The 26,230-nt window shown below is 31.9% G+C and overlaps 1 protein-coding gene across 2 annotated transcripts in view; it reads left to right on the top strand.

Moving 5' to 3' along the window:
• The window catches only part of LOC142221705 (venom allergen 5), a 41,909-nt gene extending 16,318 nt beyond the window's left edge, over positions 1-25,591 (top strand). Inside the window, exons 2-6 of one of the 2 annotated variants that reach the window (XM_075291476.1) lie at positions 19,912-20,112; positions 20,237-20,397; positions 20,501-20,598; positions 22,361-22,498; positions 22,671-25,591. In XM_075291476.1, coding sequence (XP_075147591.1) covers positions 19,912-20,112; positions 20,237-20,397; positions 20,501-20,598; positions 22,361-22,498; positions 22,671-22,869 — 797 coding nt within the window. In that variant the 3' untranslated portion in view covers positions 22,870-25,591. Of the gene's footprint in view, positions 1-19,911; positions 20,113-20,236; positions 20,398-20,500; positions 20,599-22,360 lie in introns of both variants that reach the window. The other variant, XM_075291475.1, reaches the window with a different exon arrangement.
• The last annotated feature ends 639 nt before the right edge of the window (positions 25,592-26,230 follow it).

Here is a 26,230-nt window from a genome sequence, read left to right as displayed (position 1 = left end):
AAAAATATTTGCATCGTTTTTCCCTTTTCATCCAATATAAGTCGAATTTGGCCAACATTAAAAGTCGATTAATTGATTTGACTCAATTTTCTAAACCTTCATTAAAATCAAAATCTCCGTTCAATTCAGAGTTATCATGATTGACAAATGGACGGAATTGGGTAATGGTGCACAGATACTCTGAATAAAAGAATGAAGAATTAATGCACTCCCCTGATGAATGATGTGAAACTGAATTATGAATTAAGTTTCAGGCACAATCCAACCTAAGAATTTCCAAGACACGCCTATTTTATATGCTTTGCCTAATTAATTTTATGGTGGGTTCCTTTAGAGAATAAAGCGAATCTTGTGACATTAACGTAATTTCAGCTCTTCCAAATGTTTAGGTTGAAATATAACAGAAACAATTGGTGTCTATGTCATAGATGAATTAAATCACATTCTTTTGAAATTTTCAAATATAAAAAAATAATAATAATCTGATCTTTAAATCTCGCGTTATAGGCCATTGAACTGTCTTCATATATTTTATTTGAATTACTTAAATTGTCAAGATAATCGTATTTAATAATGACTCTAATATTTGAACAAAATGATTACGCAATAATTTGCAAAAAAATTAGAAAATGATTAAATTTCACATAATTTGTTTTTATTTGTTATCTTTTTTAAAAATTAGCAAAACTATCCAAAAAAAAAAACAAACAAACAATGTTATCGCCCTCTTCTGATAATTATGTCGTGTTTCTTCATCATATTTATTATCTTTCTAATGATTTCAACAGAACGACAAAATATATGCCAATAAAACATACAAATATCCAGGGGCACTTATTCAGATTTTTTTGTTTTTCTGAAAAATGCCATAAAAGAACAATAGCCGTATACTCCTTTATAGCTAGTAGTTCTAAAGATTTTGGCTAATTTAACAACAGATAAAAACATGCATAATAAAATTAATTAAGTTTGTTATTTTTATGAGAAAAGCAAAAAAAGGTAAAGTAGAAAACTCAATGTGTCCGTGGAAGAGAGAATTTTAGTTTCATATATCTAGACTAGATAACGTTTGTTGCTTAAGTCTTTTGTTTTGTCTTCCGTTAGAGACAAACAAAAACAGACAAGCACATCAGCAGCCTAAATCAACGCCCCTGTAGTTCCTTCTACATCACAAGCATCATCATAAAAATTTTAGTATTGGCATTAAATGTGTCAATATAACAGCTTTCATCAGTCATGCGATAAGTTTTGCGTTTGTCATATATAGTGTGGTGACAAAATACATCAGAATACAGCATATTTGTTTGTTTCTTTATCAACATTTTTCAATCTGTGTTATTGTGTCTGTTATTTTTTTTGTATTTTGTCTCCTTTATTGTATATTTAGAATTTGTTGTTGTTATATTTCTAAGTTTGAAGTGTTAATTATTATTTAATTTAATTAACATCAACAAGTTGAATGCAATGAATGACTTGTAGTGTAGACTTAGTTACGTTTTGCCATCATAGAGATTGTTTATGATTTTTGTGTAACATGTACCAAAAGTAACACCATTCTGAAATCATCTTCATGGAATTTAACAAAAATGATTCAATCAAATAAAAGAGTATTTTATAGGTAGTGCTGGCTAAAGAGTATTCTATAAGTAATTTATGCAAATGGCGACCAATGAGCTTCGCTATATTTGCTAAAGTTTATATTATTTTTGTAAGACTTTATGTGAATATCAAAGAAGACAGGCAAAAAACAATTATCTTATGAAAATTACATACGAAAATTATATCTCCCAAATTTTCTTTTCAATAACATTTAATGGCTATGGCTTTAGTTTTAATAGCATACATAATGTATAGTCGTTATTTTGATTTACAAACGAAAACCAAGCTAAAGGGTGATACGGTCAAAATTTGGTCAAGGGAAAACGCGTGTAAATCGGTGAAATCGTTTATTTAAAAATCAAATAAAATTTCTTTTTCAAGTTCACTTACTATAAAATTCAGGAAAAATATTCAGTTAGGCTTTCGCTTTTCCAAATCCGAATTGCCGGGCCTCACGCTTGACACCTGTTATCAGATTTTGTACAGCCACCTTGTCCACCTTCTTCGCCGCAGAAAGCCAGTTTGCCTTGAACTGCTGCTCGTCCTTAGCAGTTTTTTGGTCTTCTTTAGGTTCCGCTTGACAATAGCCCAGTATTTCTCAATTGGGCGGAGCTCTGGCGTGTTGGGAGGGTTCTTGTCCTTGGGAACCACCTGCACATTGTTGGCGGCGTACCACTCCATGGCCTTTTTACCGTAATGGCAAGATGCCAAATCCGGCCAAAACAGTACGGAACAACCGTGTTTCTTCAGGAAAGGCAGCAGACGTTTATTCAAACACTCTTTCACGTAAATTTCTTGGTTGACAGTCCCGGAAGCTATGAAAATGCTGCTTTTCAAGCCACAGGTACAGATGGCTTGCCAAACCAGATATTTCTTTGCGAACTTTGACAGTTTTATGTGCTTCGTCGTCCATTACCACGCAGTCAAACTTCGTCAGCATCGTCGTGTACAGCCTCCGGGATCGCGCTTTGGCCGTCGTATTTTGTTTATCATCGCGATTTGGAGTCACCTTCTTGTAAGTCGATAGTCCGGCTCGTTTTTTGGCTCGATGCACGGTTGTAGACGATACACCCAGCTTATTTGCGGCATCTCGGAGAGAGGGGTTAGGGTTTCGCTTGAAACTACCGGCAACTCTCTTTGTCGTCTCAGCGGCTTCCGGTTTTCGATTTCCCCCCGATCCAGACTTCCTGGCTGTCGACAAACGTTCCCCAAACACTTTAATTACATTTGTAACGGTTGATTTGGCAACTTTAAGCGATTTTGCCAGCTTTGCGTGCGAGTTGCTCGGATTTTCGCGATGCGCGAGCAAAATTTTGATACGCTGCTTTTCTTGCTTGGACGGCATTTTGACAACTGAAGAGTGAATTCCAAAATCAAAATAGGAGCAACATTCTACACACACACACCTTCAAAATGAGGGGTGGTCAGGTTTTTTAAATGCAAAATTGAAAGAAATACGTCAAGTTTATATTGACCAAATTTTGACCGTATCACCCTTTATCTGTTTGATAGAATTAGGTTTACCAGATCTTAATAGACGTAGAAATATAATACCCTTTAGAAGGACAAATCTTTTATACGAATGGCAGCTCTTTATTGGCACAGTAGTCTCTGTAACACTGTAGCAACCGATATACAATGCATCATCAACGCATCTTTTTGGAAAAGAATATTTAAAATTTATTTCACAATTAGAGAATATAATATTAAAACTTTGCTTGTATATATAATATTGACTCACAATTTCAATTTCAATTTCAATTTCAATCAGTAATAATGCAATGTATTTAAATATTAAAATTAGTTTCCTATAATTTTTTCTATTAATTTAAATTTTTTATTCATTAATTTTTTATTTTTCAAATTTGGGTAAGGAAGGTGATATTTTCTTTCTGTGTAGTAAAGAATTTAGCAACATTTTGTATTTTCTTAGGATTAGGAATTAAGAAGAAAAAAACCTAAATAATCTAAGGAAAAGTTTCTCACATATGACAAAGTATAACTAAAATCAATTTATTTTGTTAAGTAGTCTATAGAAACACTCGTTTATTTCTTTCTGAGGGTTTTATTGTTTTTCTTTTCTTTTCATTTTATTTTTTTTTTTTTGTCTCTTTGGAAATCTGTAATACTTGAAATAATCCCTATTTGATATTGTCTTCTGTATGGAAATAATTTTTCTTGACATTGTGATGTTCCAAAAGATTAATTTTAATATAATCTCCTTCATAAATTATTACACACATCTCGTTTTACAATAAAGAACAAAGAACATGACAGGATAACCCCTCATTTGGCCACCATTGACGTCATCAGAATTATTTATACTGGCAATCAGTTAGTAATTTTGATGCTGTCGTTGTGCTGTCTGAACTTAGCTTTGGATAATGACCGATCGAATCGTAGACACTTTAACCCGAGGTCTTAAATCATCAACACATTTAGAGCTTAAAGGCGTTTCACTTTTATAGGCAATTCATACAATTTAAATAATTATCTCGGTTAATAATTTTTTGCGCAAAAAAAAAAACAAAAACAGTAAGAAAATAATGATGTTCGCCACAAAAGGAAATCTTCTCACAAACTTAACGACAGTGCTAACAAACGATGACGTGTTCGAAAAAGCTATCTTAATTCTAGAAGACTATTTCAGAGTCCTCAGCATCCTCAGAGATGTAAGATTTCTAGCCCGCAAAACATTATTTGCCAAAATCACAATCTCTGTTTTTGTTTATATTTAATGGAAAGTGATTACTCTGATGTGCGGTTGTACTTGTATGGTTCAATGGTTTGAGCCTTTTGTTTTAGTCTCATCTCATTCATTGTCTACTCTTCCGCGAGTTTGTCTACAGGTCCAGTTAAAACGTGAGAACATATGAATATAATACGTTTCCAATAGGGTCCTATGGCCTAGTGCAATAATTTCCCACTATGGTCACAGACCATGTAGCTGTTGATTCGGATATTTAATATGGAACCCTTTGTTACTACGCGCCAATTCATTTGATACCAGACATTTATGCTTCGTTTACACATCACATCATTGGATCAGTGGTTCAGTTGCTTGATGCATGTTGGCCCAACTGGGCTACCAGGAATTTACCGCTTCGTTTTGTTTTGTAGTTTTGCGACAACATGTTGACCCTGACCATGGCAACACGTACTTACGTTTACATGAATTGTACGCTGGCGAATGGGTTAACCCATTCAATACAACAACTGCCAAGAATTTGTCTTAAACTCAGAGTTTCCAAGAAGGATTTAATTAAGTGAAATAACAATGGAATTGCTTTGTAGTTAGGGCTACACTTAGGGAAATTATTTTCGTAGAAATTTGGGATCTACTATAAATGAATTAGAAGCATTACAGCATCGAGAAATAAATTGAAGAATGTTCGAAAGGTGATTGAGACTACCATCTTCGGGGTTTTCAAATTATGATCCACATCGACTGCCTATTGAAGAGTACAACTTTCACAGGGCCATATGAACAAGTTGTATAGAACAAACGTACGTACCAGGGATGAAAAATGCAGTACTATAGTACTTTATTCAATACTTTTTCACCGTACTTTTTCAATACCGTAGTACCCCCGCGAATGATTTAGTACAGATTTATGGTACAATAGTTTTGACAAAATATTTTAATATTTTGAGAAGTTTTTAACAAACTTATTTCCTAAGTCTTTTACAAATTTGGCAAAACAGATAAAACAGTAAAAGTCATAGTCAAAAACACGATTTTATTGAATTTCAAGAATCTTTTATTCGAAAAAAGCATGTGTTTTTTGTATATTACCCTTCCACATGAACACTTTCTAGATGAGAAGTTATCGATCGCGTACTAAAATAATGCGAACCATTACATTTACGGAGAAAATCTTACCAAAAAAATATCTCTTCAAAAAGTTTTGTCAACATTTTATTTCTACAGAAAATTTTGTCAAAACTTTTTTCTTTTGGAAAATTGTGTCAAAACTTTAGTTTATTTTTTGTCAACATTTTTTGCCAAAATTTTATTTCTATAGAAAATTTTGTCAAAATTTTATTTTATTTATTTTATCACAATTTTATTTCTATAGAAAATTTTGTCAAAAAAAAAATTATTTCTATAGAAAATTTTGTAAAAATTTTATTTTATTTATTTTATCAAAATTTTATTTCTATAGAAAATTTTGTAAAAAATTTATATTATTTATTTTATCAAAATTTTATTGCTATAGAAAATTTTGTCAAAATTTTATTTCTATGGAAAATTTTGTCAAAATTTTATTTCTATAAAGAAAATTTAGTCAAAAATTTATTTCTATAGAAAAATTTATCAAAATTGTATTTCTATAAAGAAAATTTTGTCAAAAATTTATTTTTATTTATTAAAAAAAATTGATGAAGTACCATGACATCTACCAATCCACAAACAGTAGAATTCTTCAAACTGTCGCAACCGTGGTCACATTACTACGGTACTCTTTGTAAACAGATATAAAACTAAAAAAATGTATTTAATATTAAGGAGTTGACAAACAAAATTTTATTTTCAATAAAATTCAGTCTAAAGGAGCTCTCGACAATAGTTTTCCAATGAATTTTTTATTGAATTTTAGTAAAAAGTACTTTTTCGCTCAAAAAAATACCTTTTTGTACGTTCTAAAAAATTGTATTTTCCATCCCTGGTACATACACATTACGTAAAATAAAACATTATAACAAATTATTACATTTAAAATTATATATTTTTTAATATATTTAAATATGATGCAGAATAATAAGTCATCAGTATTTTGTTGTACTTCAGCCTAAAATCTACCATTGCTTTGGACACCTTGTCTTTCATCTCTTTTTTATCATAGATTTTTATTATCTTTTCCAAAAATTTGTAGTTCTTTTTTTCTTTATGAGAAGATGTAATTTATTTTGTCCTTATTTTGACAACACACACAATGGAAATCTCGAAAAGTGGAGTAGTTTTTTTTCATGCTTATTTTTTTCTGTGTATATCTTAACATCTTTTGCTATTGTGCTCTATGGACATAACACATTTTTTTAGAAAAAATTATTATACTTTTAAACGTCATTCCCTTTCGTTGTCCTTTGTTTAAAATATATCCAAACAAAATGAATTATAGAAATCAATTAAACATTTTAAAATGATTGGTTATATATTTTCTGTTGGATATTTTAGACATTTTAATAATTTACATTGGCTCGTTTGTAAGATTTCCTAGAGGGTATATGTTATGGGAACATAGTTTAATTTGTACGTATTTTTATTTAAAGTGTATCAATATCATCGGCTCTTTGAACAATAAGCAACAAGTTAACATTAATTGTTTGCATAGCCCTTGGATTTAACAAGATTTTTAACTAGTGTCACATTAATCAGGTTTTGAGGTGTAACACAAATTTCTGACAATTACCCGCTCATTAAGGATATTCTTAATTAACCACAGTGAAAAGGTAGCCGAAGACCCGAACACAAAAGGTCTCATTTAACACATTGACAATCGTCTCCCCTTTACTAAATTTTTATTTGTTGTGGAAACCAATGATGATATTTACATTCGTTAAATTGACACTAAATGCCAACATAAATGGGTGAAGAGATATGGACTAGTTTTGTGAATCAACTAAAGCTTCAAATAAATCAACAAGATTGATAAGCTAGCGTGTTTTTTTAAGATTTAAGGTTCATGTAAAACCAGTAAGCGTCAGTTGACATGACAATGAGCAACAAAACGACGCCTAAAGGTCTGGTGTCCGAAACGGATGATGATCCAAACCACACCTCAACACACATTGACTTGACGTTGTCTTATTGCCTTTGTGAGATTTCGCAACAGATTTGGCTACAACCAATATTAACCAGTGAAGATCAATGATGGCGTCTCGTGCTAATAATGCAATTAAAACTCTTCCACACACAAGATTTTGGTGGTCAACATTTGTGAGCGAAATAAAAACATTGTAAATAATGACTGTTCAACCAAATGATAAATGATTTTAAAGACAAAAGAAGAAGAAAAGTAAATAAAATCGCAAAAAATGACACAACAACTATTATTTATAGCAAAAATATTGAATTAATTTTGGATATTTATTAAAATGAATGAATCCAATATGACATTTGAAGGTATTCTACTATAGAAAGTGTATCTAAAAATAGTCACTATAACAATTGAGATATTTTTTTTAATGTTAACATGAATTAGGTGTCTATAATAAAATTATAGAGTATGGGTTAAGACATTCGGAAGTACAACAAAAGAGGAAACAAACTTTTTTATTATAATCGTTATATACATGGTATTTTCTTGGCGTAATATAATAACTCATTTTTATTTGCAAGATAGAGGCCAGAAGAATAAATGCTTGTAATCGGTTTTGATTCTAGCATTCTCATCCTCATTTTAAAATCTTCGTTTGCCTTCACACAAAATAAATTAAACTCTCTAAGCACTAAAGCCAATTTAACTATATTCTAGATCATTCCATGATTTCATTATAATTTGGGGAAGTCTATTTGACTTTAATAATTGTTTGCGTACGATAGTTAGTTCATTTAAAAAGGGATAAAAAATTATACTTAAATGAAGCTTGAAGATTTACTAAACTCGTATACCGTATAAAATAGTTCAGAATTTCTAAAAACAATTACCACAAATGCGCCCATCTCGAACCTCGTATGGCCCTGGAGACTTTTTTACAATTTTTAACTCCAATTTTTCTCCTTCAAACTAGAGGTGTGCGCGTGAGGGATTTTTCACGCACACTCACGCACGCTCACAAATTCAAAATGTCATTCACGCACGATCACGCACGCCTGTTTTAGAATTGCTCACACTCACGCACGCTCACGAATGAATTCGTAACATTCACGCACGATCACGCACGCCCGTTTTTGAATTGCTCACACTCACGCACGCTCACGAATGAATTCGTAACATTCACGCACGATCACGCACGCCCGTTTTTGAATTGCTCACACTCACGAACGCTCACGAATGAATTCGTAACATTCACGCACGATCACGCACGCCCGTTTTTGGATTGCTCACACTCACGCACGCTCACGAATGAATTCGTAACATTCACGCACGAAGGTTTTTATTGATTCACGCTCACTCACGTTCACGAACCAAAATCCTGCAAAGATAAACACTCACGATTGCAGAATAGTGACTACCGCACGCTCACGACGGGATATATCAACTCACGCACGTTCACGAACAACAAACTTATTCACGCACACTCACGATTCGAAAAAAAAAACTACTCACGCACGTTTACGAACAATGAAACGTACATCCACACACTCACGATTCATAAAAAAACTATTCACGCACGCTCACGATGTAAAATGCAACTCACGAAGGTTCACGACTATTATACTTACAAAACAAACGAAAAAATGTAATTCACGAATGAGTGCGAACTTAAAAACTTACTCACTCTCGCTCGTGATACAAATGAGCTACCCAAACAAATTCGCCAAAATATTTCTAATTAAAAATCTGAAGTTGAAAACGTACTCAATTAAAAAGTTAACAGATACAATTAACATTTTAATCAAATCAAAATATAAATTCAATTAAAATTTGGATTGATTTTGGCCGAAAAACTTAATTAATTTTTAATTGAGGCAATCAATGATTTATAGTGTTATTGTTTACTTATTTTATTTTTTATTATATTATAATTACATATATTATAATTATACTATGTAGAATTATTTTTTTAAATCTAAGCCAAAATTTAATGAACCAATGAAACCAATTATTTCCGAAAATTATTAATTTTTTATTTGGAAGTATGTTTTCAATTTAAAAATGTAAAAATGTTCAATCATTATTATACCCTTCACCACTACTGTGGTACAGGGTATAATAAGTTTGTGCATTTGTATGTAACGCCAAGAAGGAAAAGTCGGAGACCCATCGTTTAGTATACCGATCGTCTTAGAATTAAATTCTGATGTCCGATGTCCGTCTGTCTGTCTGGCTGTCTGTCCGTCTGTCTGTCTGTCTGTTCATGTATTTTTGTGCGCAAAGTACAGGTCGCAGTTTAAGTCCGATCGTCCTCAAATTTGGCATAGGGTCGTTTTTTGGGACAAAGGCAATCGCTATTGAAATTGGTTCAGATTTAGATATAGCTGCCATATATATTTATCCCCGATCTGGTCATAATTGGCGTATTTATCAACCGATGTTCTTCAAATTCAGTACATCCGAATATTTTATGAGTCTCGAAAAACTTGCAAAATATCAGCTAAATCGGTTCAGATTTAGATATAGCTCCCATATATATCTTTCGTCCGATTTAGACTCATATGAACAAAGAGGCCAAAGGTTACTACCGATTTTCGTGAAATTTTGCATAAAGAGTAGAATTGACATTCTACCAATGCTTGGTAAATTTGATTGAAATCGGTTCAGATTTTGATATAGCTCCCATATATATCTTTCGTCCGATTTGCACTTATATGCCCTCAAAAGCCAGAGTTTTGCCGTGATTTAGTTCAAATTTTGCACAGGGAGTACGTTTAATAGTATCGATAAGTGTACCAAATTTGGTTGAAATCGGTTCAAATTTAGATATAGCTCCCATATATATCTTTCGCCCGATTTATACTCAAATGACTACGGGGGCCAAAGTTAAACACCCATTTACGTGAAATTATTATTCTAACTATGCATGTCAAATTTAGTCGAAATCGGTTCAGATTATATATAGCTCCCATTATATGTACACCAGAGTTGGGGAAATATGGTAGACTGTTTCATATTTTAGACCTATTTTCAATGAGATTTTCCTCTAATTGACTGGATAGTTTCCTCAGAGAATATATTTAATATGATATTTAAGTGTGTCAAGTTTGATCTAATTTGGTTCAGATTTAGATAAAGCCTCCATATATTCGTTTTTCCGGTTTATACAAATATGGCAAAAATTCCCACACTTGACACAAAATTCTGTGATGATTTCCCCATATCTTAGTCATATCCTAAACACTGTAATGCCAGAATTTCCACAGAACGGTTGAGTTTTAAATAAGGCTCCAAGTCGCCCGACTTGACCAAATAATATATCATAGCCCATACTTGACTATATATCTTGGCGGGATCTAACCAATATCCCTGTAAAGTCGCCACTGCTAAGTATCAAAAATTGTAAATATTACTAAAATTGCCCTATATCTCGAATACATATGTATCACCTGATCAATCATAAATGCTCTTTTGTATAATTGCATTAAAATTTCTCTCGCTTCATATTTCTCATATTTTTTTACTATGTTAACATTGTGTTTCATCCCAGGGCGTTAGCCGATTTAAATTGTAATTCTAGAGTTTTTGTAAAAGTACAAAAAATTGTCTCCATTAAAAGTATTTGTATCTGGAAATGCAAACCTTTATATAGCTCCCAGCAAATTTGAAGTGGTTGAGAGTCTACATAGCGGTGAAGGGTATAATATAGTCGGCTCCGCCCGACTTTAGACTTTACTTACTTGTTCATACATAATTTTTATCGTGAGCAAGACGTTTTTGTAAATATAATATTTGTCGTGAGCGTAAATAGGCTCGTGCACGTGCCATTTCTCGTGAGGGTGAATTATTTCGTGAATGTGAATTTTTTCGTGAACGTGAATTTCATCGTGAGCGTGAATTTTTCGTGAATGTGAGTTTCTTCGTGTGCGTGAATTTTCTCGTGAGCGTGAATTTTTCGTGAACGTAATTTTTTTTCGTGAACGTGAATGTCATCGTGAGTGTGAAGTTTTCGTGAATGTGAATTTCTTCGTGAACGTGAATTTCTTCGTGAGCGTGAATTTTGTCGTGAGCGTGAATTTTTCGTGAATGTGAATTTTTTCGTGAACGTGAATTTTGTCGTGAGCGTGATTTTGAAAAAAATTTACTCACGCACATTCACGAACAGAATTTGATGTTCACGCACGATCACGCACGACACATTTTTGTTCAGTCCCATTCACGCACATTCACGTGATTTGGTCAAAATTTCATTCACGAATCACGTGACTCACGCGTGAATCACGCGTGTCACGAAAATTTCGTGTCACGCGCACACCTCTACTTCAAACTACGAAATTTTCTTTAACAATAATTATGTATCAAAAAACCGTTGCTTAATCATCTGTACGACCTTGTGGAATTGGGCTTCCTATTTGTTTCGTCATTTACACTTGCTGTAATACAAACAATTTAGAAACATACATTCGATTTCATAGTATATTTACCCCCATTTTCTTGAAGCCCCGTTAGTGCTTCGTTAGCTAACTTCTAAACCGTACTATGGGCATATCTGTCATCTTCCAAATATATTCCATATGCCAGATAGGAACTTAACTACTGAACATTTTTCAGTTAAAGTTAACCGGAGAGAAGATGTTTCCATTTTATTTTCTGTTAACTGGCAGTTAAAGCCTAATGGAGCTATATGAAAACGGCCGTTAATTACATAAATTCACCTTCTGTTCGGGCGGAGAACTGAACCATTTTCGAAGCAAATACACTTTCCTCTGGACCACATAATCGTCTTATATCAATTGGTTTACGTTGTAAGCATATATATGTATAGACCCACTTTGTTAAAAAAAAACAAAAACAGAAATAGTGTATTTGTAAAGGTATCCTAAAGGTGTTTCGCGAGATTTCGAAACGCCCAATTCATGATGTGTGGAATTGCATACATCGAAATAGTTCTTTTTGATATTTTTATGAACAGTGAATTAAAATTTCTTGAACATTCGTGATTCACAACTAATTTTCGTAAGTCACGAGAATTTACGTGATTCTAAAAATTGTTGAGAATTACGGGAAATGTCGTGAATCGTGCGTTTTTCATTTTGAATGTGTTTGAGAGCGAGTTCCTCCACACAAAAGAACTATTTCAGTGTAGTTTTCCAAAAAAAACTTAGCGCACGCAGATAAGGAATGTAATCACATTCTAGATCAAATGTGTCAATGGAACTTGGTACATTTTTGCAGCAAAAATATTTTCTCGCCAAGCATAAATATATAATATCCAAGAATATAACATGGTTACGACAAACATTTAACATGTTTAACATCATCCAAAAGAAGCATTTGGATTTAGGAGGTCATTATATTCCTTCTCTGGGTGAGTTTGACCAAAAACTCGAATTAAGATAAAATTACATACTTACGACAAGTAAAAATGTATCTACCAATTTTTTTGAATATTTCGAATCACGGTACAATGTTTTATTTGCGGACACTTGGATGTCAGTAACAATATATGTTTATTGTTTGTAGTTATTTATTTGTATTTTCGTTACCAACTTCATAATCAGTGTTGGAAATCAATTTGATGTTTGGCAATTACACAGTATATAACTTTTACACTTGGTTCAATGGAACATGGTAATTGAAGTGTTGTGAATTCAATTATGAGGGAATTTTGATATTTTAGAGAATTTTCCATTCAAACAATTATTTTCTAATTGACTTAATAAGTATCGTATTTGATTTATTATTTTTTTTTTCTTTAATTATGCCAATAATTGGTTTTTATTTTGCTTAATTTTTTTCTGTGTATAATATATTATTAACAGTTCAATCCCAACTTACGTTCAAAATCTGTCGAAGGCTTCATGTTAACACTGTAAAATTTAGAAAAAATTATGCACTGTGTTGCAGTGTCTGTCAACAAAAGACTTAAGCAATAAACTTTATTCAACACTAAACAAAAGACTTAAGCAACAAACATTAGCCATACTAGTGTTGGGAAAGTAACGAGTATTTGATTACAAGTACTCGTTACTGACTAATTTTTTGAGTACTCGTTACGAGAAAATGAGTACTCAATATCTTCAATGCCAGTTTTTTTCTTCTAACGGTAAGTAAGTTGGCGGTTTGGAAGTAAAATTCTTGATTTCTTGGAAAGTATTAATTGAAGTTTTCGAAAATCGTTTTATCAGTTAAAATGACACGAAAATGATATATGGCTTCATATTTGAAGAAAGTGAAAAATTTATCTGATTTCTTAAAAACGTTTGCATTTGAAAAAAAAATTGCATTGGGTGTAGGTGGGAGCTTTAATTTGAAGAATCACATGGATCACGTCTCATGCAAATAGTATGTATAATAATGTCGTTGATTTCAGCTGATTCAATCCAATTGTTTTCAGAGAAGGGCCCAAGCTTATTCAAAAACCCATGGAAGATTTCAACATTGGGTCTCACGATAAAAATGATCGCTAAATATTTGTATCCACTGTCAATGGTGGATAATGGTGGATTTAAAAAGTTTGAAAATTGCAAGCATCAGTAATACACAATGCCATCTAGATATACCCTGACGAAAAAATACCGAATATTGAATACGAAGTTGTAATCTGCTTTTCTATACCGTTTTATAATTTTAAAAAGAAAAAAAAAATTGCCCACAATGTCTTTTTTAATTTTTTTTTTTTAAGTAACGAGTTGTAACGAGTACTCAATTCAAAAGTAACGAATAGTAACGAGTAGTCAAAAGTAATCAAAATTTACAACACTAAGCCATACTAGGTTAGGTTAGGTGGCAGCCCGATGTATCAAGCTCACTTTGACTAGTCAGTCCATTATGATACCACAGTGGTGAACTTAGCCATAATAGACTTTTTAATCTCTCTTTCACTCTCTCTCTCTCTCTCTCTCTTATAAACGCGTTGACTACTTTAAATTATTGATAGACATCCTTCCTAAGATATAAAATTCACCGTTATTACACTACTTGTTTATTGAATTCAATCTAATTTGTCTACCTACTATGAGCTTTTTATAATAACATAAAATTAGTATTGTTTTCCCATAAGATAGCTGAGGGAAGATAAACTTACTAGAAAGATGTTTTCGAAAAAGTAAATAATTTTACAAAAACTCATTATATTTGTCGGTAATAATTAAAAATTGTGTTTACTGTCCTTTAGCTTATTTCTTTACCTAACTTTGAATTCACTTAACAGTTTATATAGCAAATATATCAAGGATTGTAAATAGAATAAATTTAATTAAAAAATTTGAATTGCTATTTTATATATCATCTTGAAATTAATTCTATGCTATAATCTATACTTTTTTGCATTAGTAATATTGATTAAACATTAAAGTTATATTAATTAAAAATTAAAGGATATTTTTTTATTAACCACATTCCTTTTTTTAAATTTCAAACTTTAAATTTGTCATGTTTTTTTCCTTGTTGTGATTTGTAATTTGTTGTCTTAACTCTATATTTGAATTTGTTTTACATAATTGTATTAGTTATACGATTTTAAAAATATGTAGGATTTTCTCCACGTACTATAATTATAAGAATTTTGTATTCTTGTTGTGCGGATATTATTCAATAAATATTATTCAAATAAAAACTAAAAAAAAAATATATGAAATTGTACTAAATTTGCTTAGAACAAGTACGTTTCTATACCGAGGTGTACTTTCTTACTATATTCGGTCTAAAGACCAAACATGTTCGGTTAAATTCAAGTTTTAAATAAAAGAATAAAATATTGAAAATTATTTTACGGATAACATTAAAAAGATTTGAATAGGTACTTTTCTTCTCCAAAAGTACAAAAAAATTTACAAAATTATTATTTTTATAAACATCTTTATCATCAACTCTCTACCATTGTGGTAGTGAACTCGTAATATGGCTAAATATATTTTCAGGGAATCAAAAAGTCGAAACAATTGTTTCGAATGATAAATAAATGATAAACACACATTTCATTCAGATACTAGTTTTCCAAAATATTTGTTCAATATTTCGAATTTATTCTACAGACTGCTAATCAATACTTAATGGCATTAATTACCCGTTTGAATTTCCTCATATTTTTAATCAATGAATTGGTTGTCATTTTTACTGTCTATTATAACAATCCAACGCTCATTTGAATAATCGATTATATAACATCATAAAAAGTGAATTAGAATCAATTGATTACTTCCTATCTCGATGAACAATCGAAAATTGTCGCCACATGAGGTAATGAGTTTCACAAATTCTAACATTTATTCATCTTTGATTGAAATATTTTTTCCTAAACTTTTTTGTTTCTAACTAAATGGGCAGACATTAAAATTTCCAAAACTTAAAGGCTTAAAAATTTCCAGTGATTGCTTAATTCTCTGCTATTTTTGGTAGACTTTGCATGATTTTGCAAAATGTGGAGATCTAAAATCTATAGACCTTGAATAAAAATATAATGGCGTCAATAATTATAAAGTTTTTTTTTCATATAAATTAGAAATCAGTTAATAATCTTAAAAGACCTTTTATGTAAAAGTAGATAATGTTTTTATTATAGTTTGAGCTAGAGCTTTAAAATCTATTTTATGATTTGTGGACGTATTCAAACATGTCAAATCAATCTTATTATACGAATTTTAAATCTTAATAAGACAAAAAAGAAAACATAGTTTATACTAATTTCCCATAAATGTCAAAATATCCATCTATAAATGTGCAGGCCTTTCACATTTATTTTTCGGCATTCACTCAAAAATAAAATTAATTTATTTTAAATAAATGTGGAAGTTTGTTGCTTAAGTCTTTCGTTTTTTCTGGTTGTCAGACAACAAAGTATGCCTTCAGATTTCACTCAGTCAGACTTGTTGGCATTTTTCGTCTTTTGTTTTTGTTGTCGTTGCTGGCCTCCCAGAAGCTGATGATCAATTGGTGTTTATACTTGACTGTCGCCCTAATGATGAATTGTGATCAGATCCGATAGCATGAACACCAAAGCGCACGGTCTTTGTGTTTTCTTAAAAGCTATCAAATTAATGTTGCTAGTTAACAGTTGTAAAGCACCGCATGTTTTGCACTAAAAGCCTGTTCCCTTAATTAATGGCCTATATAAGGTTTAACGTTACTTGATGTACGGTATCATGAAATGGTCAGGATGTGAAGCTTTCAAGGGTTAGTTTGCAAAACGAGAGGCCTTTTTGACAAAATTTTAGGTTTATTGAATATCATCAAATATCAAATAGGGTCTTTTGTATGAGTATTCCTTCCTTTCATTACTGGATGATATGGTAATGTTGTATGCTTACTCTGTATTTTATTCGAGACCATTTTAAGTAAATTAATCGGCTGCTTTATGATCAATTTGTCAAGTTGCAGTTTTGCCATAAGGTGGCCCAACAAAAACTTAAAAATCTCCTTTGTGGTATGAACTGTTTTCTTCGTTTTTTGTTGATAAAAATCATTGTTGAAGTATAAATGCCACCGATGGTTAATGATGTACCCGACAAAACAAAAAAAAACATTCCAAGTACCACCAATGGTGTTGCCCTATGTCGTGAACCAGTTAACATGTGGACTAGTATTTATTTTTACCAATAACCATCATTTTCAGATATACTCAACGATCAATACGTACCATTTATATAAACAATTTTTTGTTGGTTAAAACATAAATTGAAACCTTTTTTGAATAAATTTAAAAATAAATTAGTCAGTAGGGCGATCCAAACCAGGTAAATGTCATAGTGTTAAAGGGCCTATGATTTTATGAACCAGCTACCTTCGGATGAAACCAAAATGAAATCTTTTTCCAGTTTCTAATCGGTGGAATTTATTTTATATGGAAATATTATAAACTTCTCTTAAATTGGTTTTTAAATGAGTAGTTCAAAATTTAAGCAATATAAAAATATAAAATAGCTTAGCAAACCAGAAATAAAGATGACTCAATCATCAGTCTAATAGAGTTTTTATAGAATAGTTTAATGGGAAAATATTGGAATATGCTTTTAAACCAAATTTAGATATATCTTCCATACATTTTCATAGGTAGGTTTTGGAAGAATTGCAAAAATACCGCCTTTATTAAAAGAAAATGATTTCTCCCCAAAATATTCATAGAAAAAGTCTAGGATTGAAATACGAATTTTCGAAAAATCAATTAAATACGAAGACTACACAAATCACAAAATATAGCCAATATTTGATCATGAAAAAAAAAAATAAATGACTGCAATTTGTTTTCCACTCATACAGTTATAAAAATAAATCGGTTTCCAATAAGAGGTGTTATTTAGACATTCAAAGAAAAATTTAATGTTCCTTGGACAAATTATCAGATTTTCAATTCATAATAATGAAAAGCAATATCAGCCCAATTGCTTCCGCGGCCACGTCTACACGACCATATTCTTTTTATGAAATTGTGCAAAATCGCAGGGTGGTTGCTCGATAGCCTCACAAATTCTATGTCAGAAATCTTTATTCGACGTTGGGTGTACACTTTATCTTTTGAGTGGTGTCAAAGGAGAAAGTTTCAAAGGTATTGAATCACAAGATCTAAGTGTAAAATTTGTGATAAAATGATTGCAACTATTATTCAAAACGTCATAACATAAAGATAAAAATCGAAAAAATTAAAAATCTTTATTATCTTTTTTTGAAATATTGAAATAGCATTACAACTAAAGAACTGATGTGACATTAATGAAGTGAATGCTTAAAAACATGTGAAATTCATTGCTTCTGAGCCAATTTTGGACCATTTCCGAATCCAAAAACAATATTTTCATTGCTTTTTTATACCCTTCACCACTACTGTGGTACAGGGTATAATAAGTTTGTGCATTTGTATGTAACGCCAAGAAATTGTGGTCATAGACCCATCTTTTAATATACCGATCGGCTTAGAATTAAATTCTGAGTCGATTTAGCGATGTCCGTCTGTCTGTCTGTCCGTCCGTCTGTCTGTATATGTAATTTTGTGCACAAAGTACAGCTCGCAATTTAAGTCCGATCGTCCTCAAATTTGGCACAGGGCCGTTTTTTGGGACAGAGACAATCGCTATTGGTTTTGGAAAAAATCGGTTCAGATTTAGATATAGCTGCCATATATATTTATCCCCGATTTGGTCATAGTTAGTGTGTTTATCAAACGATTTTCTTGAAATACCGTACATCCAAGTATTCTATGAATCTCGAAAGTCTTGTAAAATATCAGCCAAATCGGTTCAGATTTAGATATAGCTGCCATATATATTTATCCCCAATTTGGTCATAGTTAGTGTGTTTATCAAACGATTTTCTTGAAATACCGTACATCCAAGTATTCTATGAATCTCGAAAATCTTGTAAAATATCAGCCAAATCGGTTCAGATTTAGATATAGCTCTCATATATATCTTTCGTCCGATTTAGACTCATATGACCCCAGAGGCCAAAGTTTACTACCGATTTTCGTGAAATTTTGCACAGAGGGTAGAATTGACATTCTACCAATGCTTGGTAAATTTGATTGAAATCGGTTCAAATTTAGATATAGCTCCCATATATATCTTTCGTCCTATTTGAACTTATATGGCCACAAAAGCCAGAGTTTTGCCGTGATTTGCTTCAAATTTTGCACAAGGGATACGTTTAATAGTATCGTTAAGTGTGTCAAATTTTGTTAAAATCGGTTCAGATTTAGATATAGCTCACATATATATCTTTCGCCCGATTTGGACGTTTATGGTCTCAAAAGGCAGAGTTTTGCCCTGACTTACTTCAAATTTTGCACAAGCGGTACTTTTAACGATACTATTGTGTGTGCCAAATATGGTCAAAATCGATTGGGATTTAGATATAGCTCCTATATATATCTTTCGTCCGATTTGAACTTATATGGCCTCAAAATCCAGGGTTTTGCCGTGATTTGCTTCAAATTTCGCACAAGGAGTACGTTTAGTAGTATCGGTAATTGTGCCAAATTTGGTTGAAATCGGTTCAGATTTAGATATGGCTCCCATCCGTCCGATTTGCACTCATATGACCAGGGGAGCCAAAGTTATACTCCCATTTACGTGAAATTTCGCATAGATAGCAGAATTATTATTCTAACTATACATGTCAAATTTAATCAATATCGGTTCAGATTATATATAGCTCCCATATATACGTACACCAGAGTTGGGGAAATATGGTAGACTGTTACACATTTTAGACCCATTTTCAATGGAAGTTTCAGCCAATGAACTGTATAGCGTTAGCCGATTTAAATTTTAATTCTAGAGATTTTGTAGAAGAAAAAAAATTGTCTCCTTTATATAGCTTCCAGCAAATGTGAAGTAGTTGAGATGGTAACCCAAATTTTGGCCTACATAGGGGTGAAGGGTATAATATAGTCGGCCCCGCCCGACTTTAGACTTTACTTACTTGTTGACTATGCTTTTTTTTTGCTGGGTCTTCTTAGAAAAATTTTTGTTTATTCCATATCCTTAAAAAACAAAAAAAAAAGCAAGATTCAATACAAAGCCTTATTTACTTATGTTATATCTTCTTTTAATTTCAGCTGCTGGTGTGACCGAAGAAGAAAAGGAGATTATATTAAAGGAGCACAATAGATTAAGACAAACTGTAGCTACAGGACGTTATCCTGGTCAGCCAGGAGCTGAGAATATGCGAGAAATTATCTGGGATGAAGAATTAGCCGAGAGAGCTCAACAATGGGCAGAAAATTGTCAATTTCGACATGATCCTCACAGGACAATAAGTAAGTTTTTGAAAAATAACAATTATTATATATTTAATTTCAATTATAAATATTACGCAACATTAAAACACATAATAAACTTCTAAAGCGAGATGTGCTAATAAAAATCTCCCTCATATTACAGACCGTTTTACAATGGGCCAAAATTTAGCCATAATTTGGAGTACAGCACCCTTGGATCCAGATGATGGTGATTTCCCTTCACGCATTCAAAGTTGGTTCAATGAGGTGCAGAAATATTCTTTTGGTGATGCTTGGTCTCCAAAAACTGGTCATTATTCTCAGGTAAATATAAAACAAATTTTAATAATGGCCTTTAATGAAGAATACTATGCTAATCATTATTTACCTTTTTCTCTTTCTCTTTGTATTTCATTGACTTGCACAGTTGGTATGGGGTGAAACAAGTTTGGTCGGTTGCGGATTTGCTGAATATAAAGATAAATCGAAATATAATAAATTATATGTCTGCAATTATGGACCTGGGTAAGTGTATTTTCTGATTATTTGTTTTATTATCTACCATAGGTGAGGAGGTGTAATAAGTTTATTACTATGTTGGTAACATAATGAAATAGTAGGGTTTCCACCACACATAGCACACCATAATTAAAGTTCGTAATAGAGGCAAAATTCGAAGATTTATCTGCGACGTCCATTTAATTTGTGTAATCATACTGCAATAAGGCATAAAATTTGACACAGATTTGCCATTCGTTCAGCCCTTTAATCGAATATGCTCCATGGTGGTCCCTTTTTATTACAGCCCAAATATAAACCCATATCAAAATGTTTACTATCGAGGCTTTAAATTTAAAAGCAATATGATAGATTTAAATTCATCAATAGGTAGGTTTCATATTGGTCCATATAGCCCCCATTTATGGCAATTTCATGTTTTTTCTTTAAGAAATGAAATCCGGATTAGAAAAAAAATACTGAATTCGAATACAAGAAAGGAAGTGCATTCTTTCTTGTTGAAAGAAACATTTTCCAAAATCGTGAACGGACGGTATCAAAATGAAACGGAAACGTTCACGAAAAACTAAAACGGAATGATCACCATTTCGTCCACTGGCATTTATGAACGCCTTTCGTTTCTCTTTGGCCATGAACAGTCTTAAAATATTCGTTAGACGTTCTAATGGCAACACCGTCGGTGATGCAATGTGATAAGGCGCATAGAGCAGACAATCCAGACTGGAGTTACGGTAGTGGATTTTTTTTACAAATTCATAACCATTACGATTTGGGATCATAAACACTTTGTGTCTTTTGACAACGCATGGTGTCATTTTGTCGTAATCAGATTGACACCGTCTCTTTTCCGTTTGACACCAGATGTGTGTTGATTCACTTTCTTGAACGGATCGTTTTGAAACGTTCATGATTTTTTATGGGTGTATATAGTTTTTGGCTGTTGAGATGTAAAGCTGGAGATGGGCTATATCATATTATCCGAATTAAAGTATATCTCATATTCTCAATACTATTCGGCCAAATTTTAGTACCTTGAGGTGCCCACTCATGCCATGTGTGTAGAATTACTTTCAATGGATGGATGAAACCTCTCAGAAATCAAGAGAGTGTTAAAGTTTGAGCGGTTTCACTGTATATATAGATCGTATGCCAGTCAATAGGAATGTGTAAAATTATCCAATTTAACCGCAGCTCATTTTAATTTATTTTTTTCAAAAACAGTCAAAAAGTCAACTTTTACAACTGGAAAAGTTGCCTTTTCCAAATTTGCAAAAGTCGACTTTTTAATTCTAATTAGAATTCCTATCGTACACAAAATTCAAAAGCTTGTTGAGTTCACTGACCAATTTACCTTCAAACGTCAATCGAACCGCAAACTGATTTTTATATTTTTCGTTTTTTCTAGGATCCTTAGCACGCTGACAAGTCTTACACAATAGTAAATTGCTCATGAGATTTTGGCTAATCTAAAGATCAAATTATCGATTTGAATTTCGAAAAACGATTCGATTTCGATTAGACGAATTTGAAGGCTTCTCTTTTACGACCTTATTTGTACCAAAAGGTCAATTAATCCATAAGCCTATCAATTTTATTTTTAAGATTGTTTTTCAAACGCCTAATTTCAAGGAAAGTGGATGAAATTTGGAAATTTCAATTCGGCATTGGGATTTTAACAGACATATGAGTGGGCGGACACAGCATTTAATTCCTATTTAGAATTAAAACTATCATCCTTTTCTAAATCCATATTTTCTTCATATTTCAGAGGCAATGTCGTTGGCTACAATCCCTATGAAGTTGGCAAACCATCATGCGGTACATATGGTATGAGACCCTCAAAGCGTTACAATGGCCTATGTGCAGCACCCGATCCAAGTTTGGTCACCGATAATGCAATTGAAACGTATGATTACAAAGCTACTAACACCAACAACTACAACTCATACAGTGCTTATAATACAAACAAACAAACCACGCAATATTCTAGCACTACTAAAACCCAATACAATAACAACAACAACAATCGTAAACAACAAACTGCGACATATTCTAACAGTTTCAAAAATAATCAACAGGCGGCATATGCGCAAACAACATCGTCGCAAAAAGGTGGCAGCTCGTTTGGCACCAAGAACTACGGTGGCTCACAATCATTCACAACGGAGAGTGCACAACAACAATATCCCTATCGAAACAAATTGGAATCGTATAAGCCATCCGCAGAGGAATTTAAGAGATCGGTATTTAAGCATACCATTCTTCGGACTTCTGTAGATGATCAGTCAGCGGCTTCACAAAAACAACAACCACAACAGCAGCAGCAGCAGCAGCCATTACAACCTAGCCGCCATGGTTGGAGTCTATCATCATGGCGTGGTTAGAAACGGAAAGGCCGCAGGAAAGATTATTTCCATTATTATTAATATTATTACATACTACGCCCCCCATATATCCATCATTCACATATTCCTCACCTAAATTACTACTGTGTAGTACTGATCTGTATCTGAAAATATTTTGTAGATCCAGGCGTTTATTATTCTTTGAAATTCTTTTTATTTTCTAATTATTTGTCATTATAATAATTTAAATTTTACGATTAGAAATTTTATATAACAAACATCAATTTAAAAATTCCATTTTCTTCAGAATCGAACACTGCTAAATCTGCCATAATCAATGATGACGGTGATATATAGCATCGATCGTCAGCTAGCTTTAAGATGAACATAATGAAATGAAATGAAACAGAAATCACAAATAGAAATTTGTTAAATTATTATCCAGATTGTAACAAAAAATATTAGTTTAAGATACACTTAAAGAAAAAATTATAGAACAGGTAATGAGAAAAGAACAAATTTCTTTGTGAGCTTAATATAAGCTTAAAAATATCCCCCTACCGCTAATACACAGGAAAAATATTTTGCCAATATTTTGAAAATAATTAATTATAGTTTAAAAAAGATACTATTTTTTAAATGAAAATATTTACTGATTTAAATAATTAGGCAGCAACATTCATTAATTCGATTAATTAAATTTTTAATTTGATCAATTGACATCATATTTTCCGTGCATAATAATAGTAAAAATATTTTGTCTGTGTAACTATTCAACATTAAATTCGATGGAATACTAGCTCCAGTGACAGCTGATTACATTACAAGCATTTAAAGAAAAAAATTGTGGGTCAATGGCATAATACTCAATTTAATTTTTTAATTAAATGAATTAATAAAACAAACAATATTCAATACAATAAATTTAATGATTCTATTGGCGATGTGATAGGAAACTCAATTACATAAATCAATTTAACTTAATAATAATACATAATTGGATCGATTTAATTTTTAATTATTATTAAAAAATACTCTGAGCCTAAAAAACCATCCTTGAACCATTTAACTGATTTAGCAGATTCAAGAGCTGTAGGTTCAAACATTAAAATTTGACACTGCTACAAAGAAGTTAATAAAACAATTTCCTATATTACTTCCGGAACAGATTATTTTGAATTTTATTGGGAAGATTTCAATTCAGGACAATTAAGGCTTAACATTATTTTTTCACTTTTATATGCTTCCCTAGAAAATAAACAAATGTCTGATAAGAAGAGAGGATTACTGCCTTGATTGTGATCTTAGGATTAGCTGTGAAAAATAGCCCATAATATTTCGGAGTACCATTTACTTGGACTTGCAGTAGACAAGCGTCCCGGTCTTACTGGCGTTTGCCTCCAACAAACTTTGGCCGGATTCGTTTTCAGGTTGAAATTTCTACTAATCTTTCCGATGGTATTGTTTAAAACATTTAAAGGTACAATTTTTACGAAACAGAAGAAATTTGCATGGAATCATAAATTATATTATATATATTTAAGCAAATTATTCATTAGGTCTGTTTGCCTTTCTGGTGTTCTATCCAAAACATCTCTTTAGTGCAAATCCAACCAATATTGCCAAATTGCATTTTGATAAATTAACCATAGCTATTTATTGTATTTAAATTTCCCAATAACATGTTATTAAAAGTATTAAAGTGGCATAAATTATAGCACTAATATTTTCTACTATTTCCAAAATTTATACATTAAACTAAACAAAGATAAAAAATACACTAAACCCCATTTCCATGAAGCTCAGTTAGTCCTACGTTAGCTAACGAATTTTTAAACCACACTATGGACATATCTGTCATCTTGCCTATATATTCCCGATGTCAGTTAAGAACTTAATTGCCGAAAATTTTTCGGTTAAACTTAACCGGAGAGAAGATATTTGCAGTTTATTTTCTGTTAACTGGTAGTTAAAACCAAACGGAGCTACATGAAAATGGCCGTAAAAGATACAAAATTACACAATTATACACATGCGTTGTCTTTAAATAGCTTATGTTAGTATTGCTCAATTGTGGACATGTTCTAGATAATCCAGCACCATGATTTTTTTACTCCATGGTTGTACAATATTAATTAAAATAATTAATAATTTTCACATATTTTGAAATTTCCAAAAAAAAATGTTTTTTTAATTGATTTTAAATTTTTGGATGTATCGATTTTCTTATTATTCCTTGCCAATGGCCAGTTCCCAAGATATTACGTTCAAGGGAAATTATCCTGTGTATTCTTTTTGTTATATCACCCTGCTGCAGCTTAACGATTTATTTTTCTTTCTTTTTTGTGTATTTATACCGCAATTGTGTTTTGAATTAAATCAAATATTTGTATCAAATATTTGTTGAATTCTGACATGAATGCTTCTAAAATAAATAAAGTATTCTCAAACTTCCATATCCTGCCGCTCTACAGTATAGGTATTGTATACATGTTTGTAACTTTAATGTAAAACCATTTGTATAAAATATATTTTGTGAACCCCATTTTATATTTACAATATATTTGTGTTCAATAATATATGCTCACAAACATTGATATAGAAAATAGAATATTTTAATAAATTCATTTCAACATTTTATTTAAAATTTACAATTTTTTGTTTTATTTCAATGAGCATTGGGATACATAAATGAAAATAAAATAATCGCACAGAAATAATTTTAAAGGTAATTATTTTAAAATTTTGTAAATTGGAGTATATCGAAAATCATATTAGGAACCTTAAAAAATGAACAAAAATTATTGAAAAGTCTCGATTTAGTTTCATTTTTAAATGGAACTCTACCAAATCCCGCTTAAAAATGTTGGTCCTTGACTTATTTAAGCTAGGACAAAAGGAAAGTACACGTGTCCAAAAATAGAGAGATAGGTTAACAGTTAATAGACCAATTCCTACTTCCAGACTCATCACCGTGATGCAATGATTTGCATATCCGCCTTGCATACAAAGGATCATGTGTCCAATTCCAGTTTCGACCAAACACCTAAAGGTTTTTCAGCGGTGGATTATCCCTCTTCGTAATGCTGGTGACAAAACTTCTCAAAGTAGTTTCACCGCGATGTGGAGCGCCGTTCGGACTCGGCTCTAAAAAGAGGTCTTTATCATTGATCTAAACATAGAAAGCACTCAGTGAGAAAAGAGAAGTTCACCACTGTGGTATTACAACGGACCTAATAGTATAAGTGAGCCTGAAATATGGGGTTGTCAACAACTCCACAGTAGAGGTGTGC

The sequence above is a fragment of the Haematobia irritans genome, chromosome 1 (genome assembly GCF_050003625.1).
Source record: "Haematobia irritans isolate KBUSLIRL chromosome 1, ASM5000362v1, whole genome shotgun sequence".
NCBI classification, from domain to species: domain Eukaryota; kingdom Metazoa; phylum Arthropoda; class Insecta; order Diptera; family Muscidae; genus Haematobia; species Haematobia irritans.
Note: the sequence above shows the minus strand (reverse complement) of the source record. Positions and strands in the feature narration are given on the sequence as shown.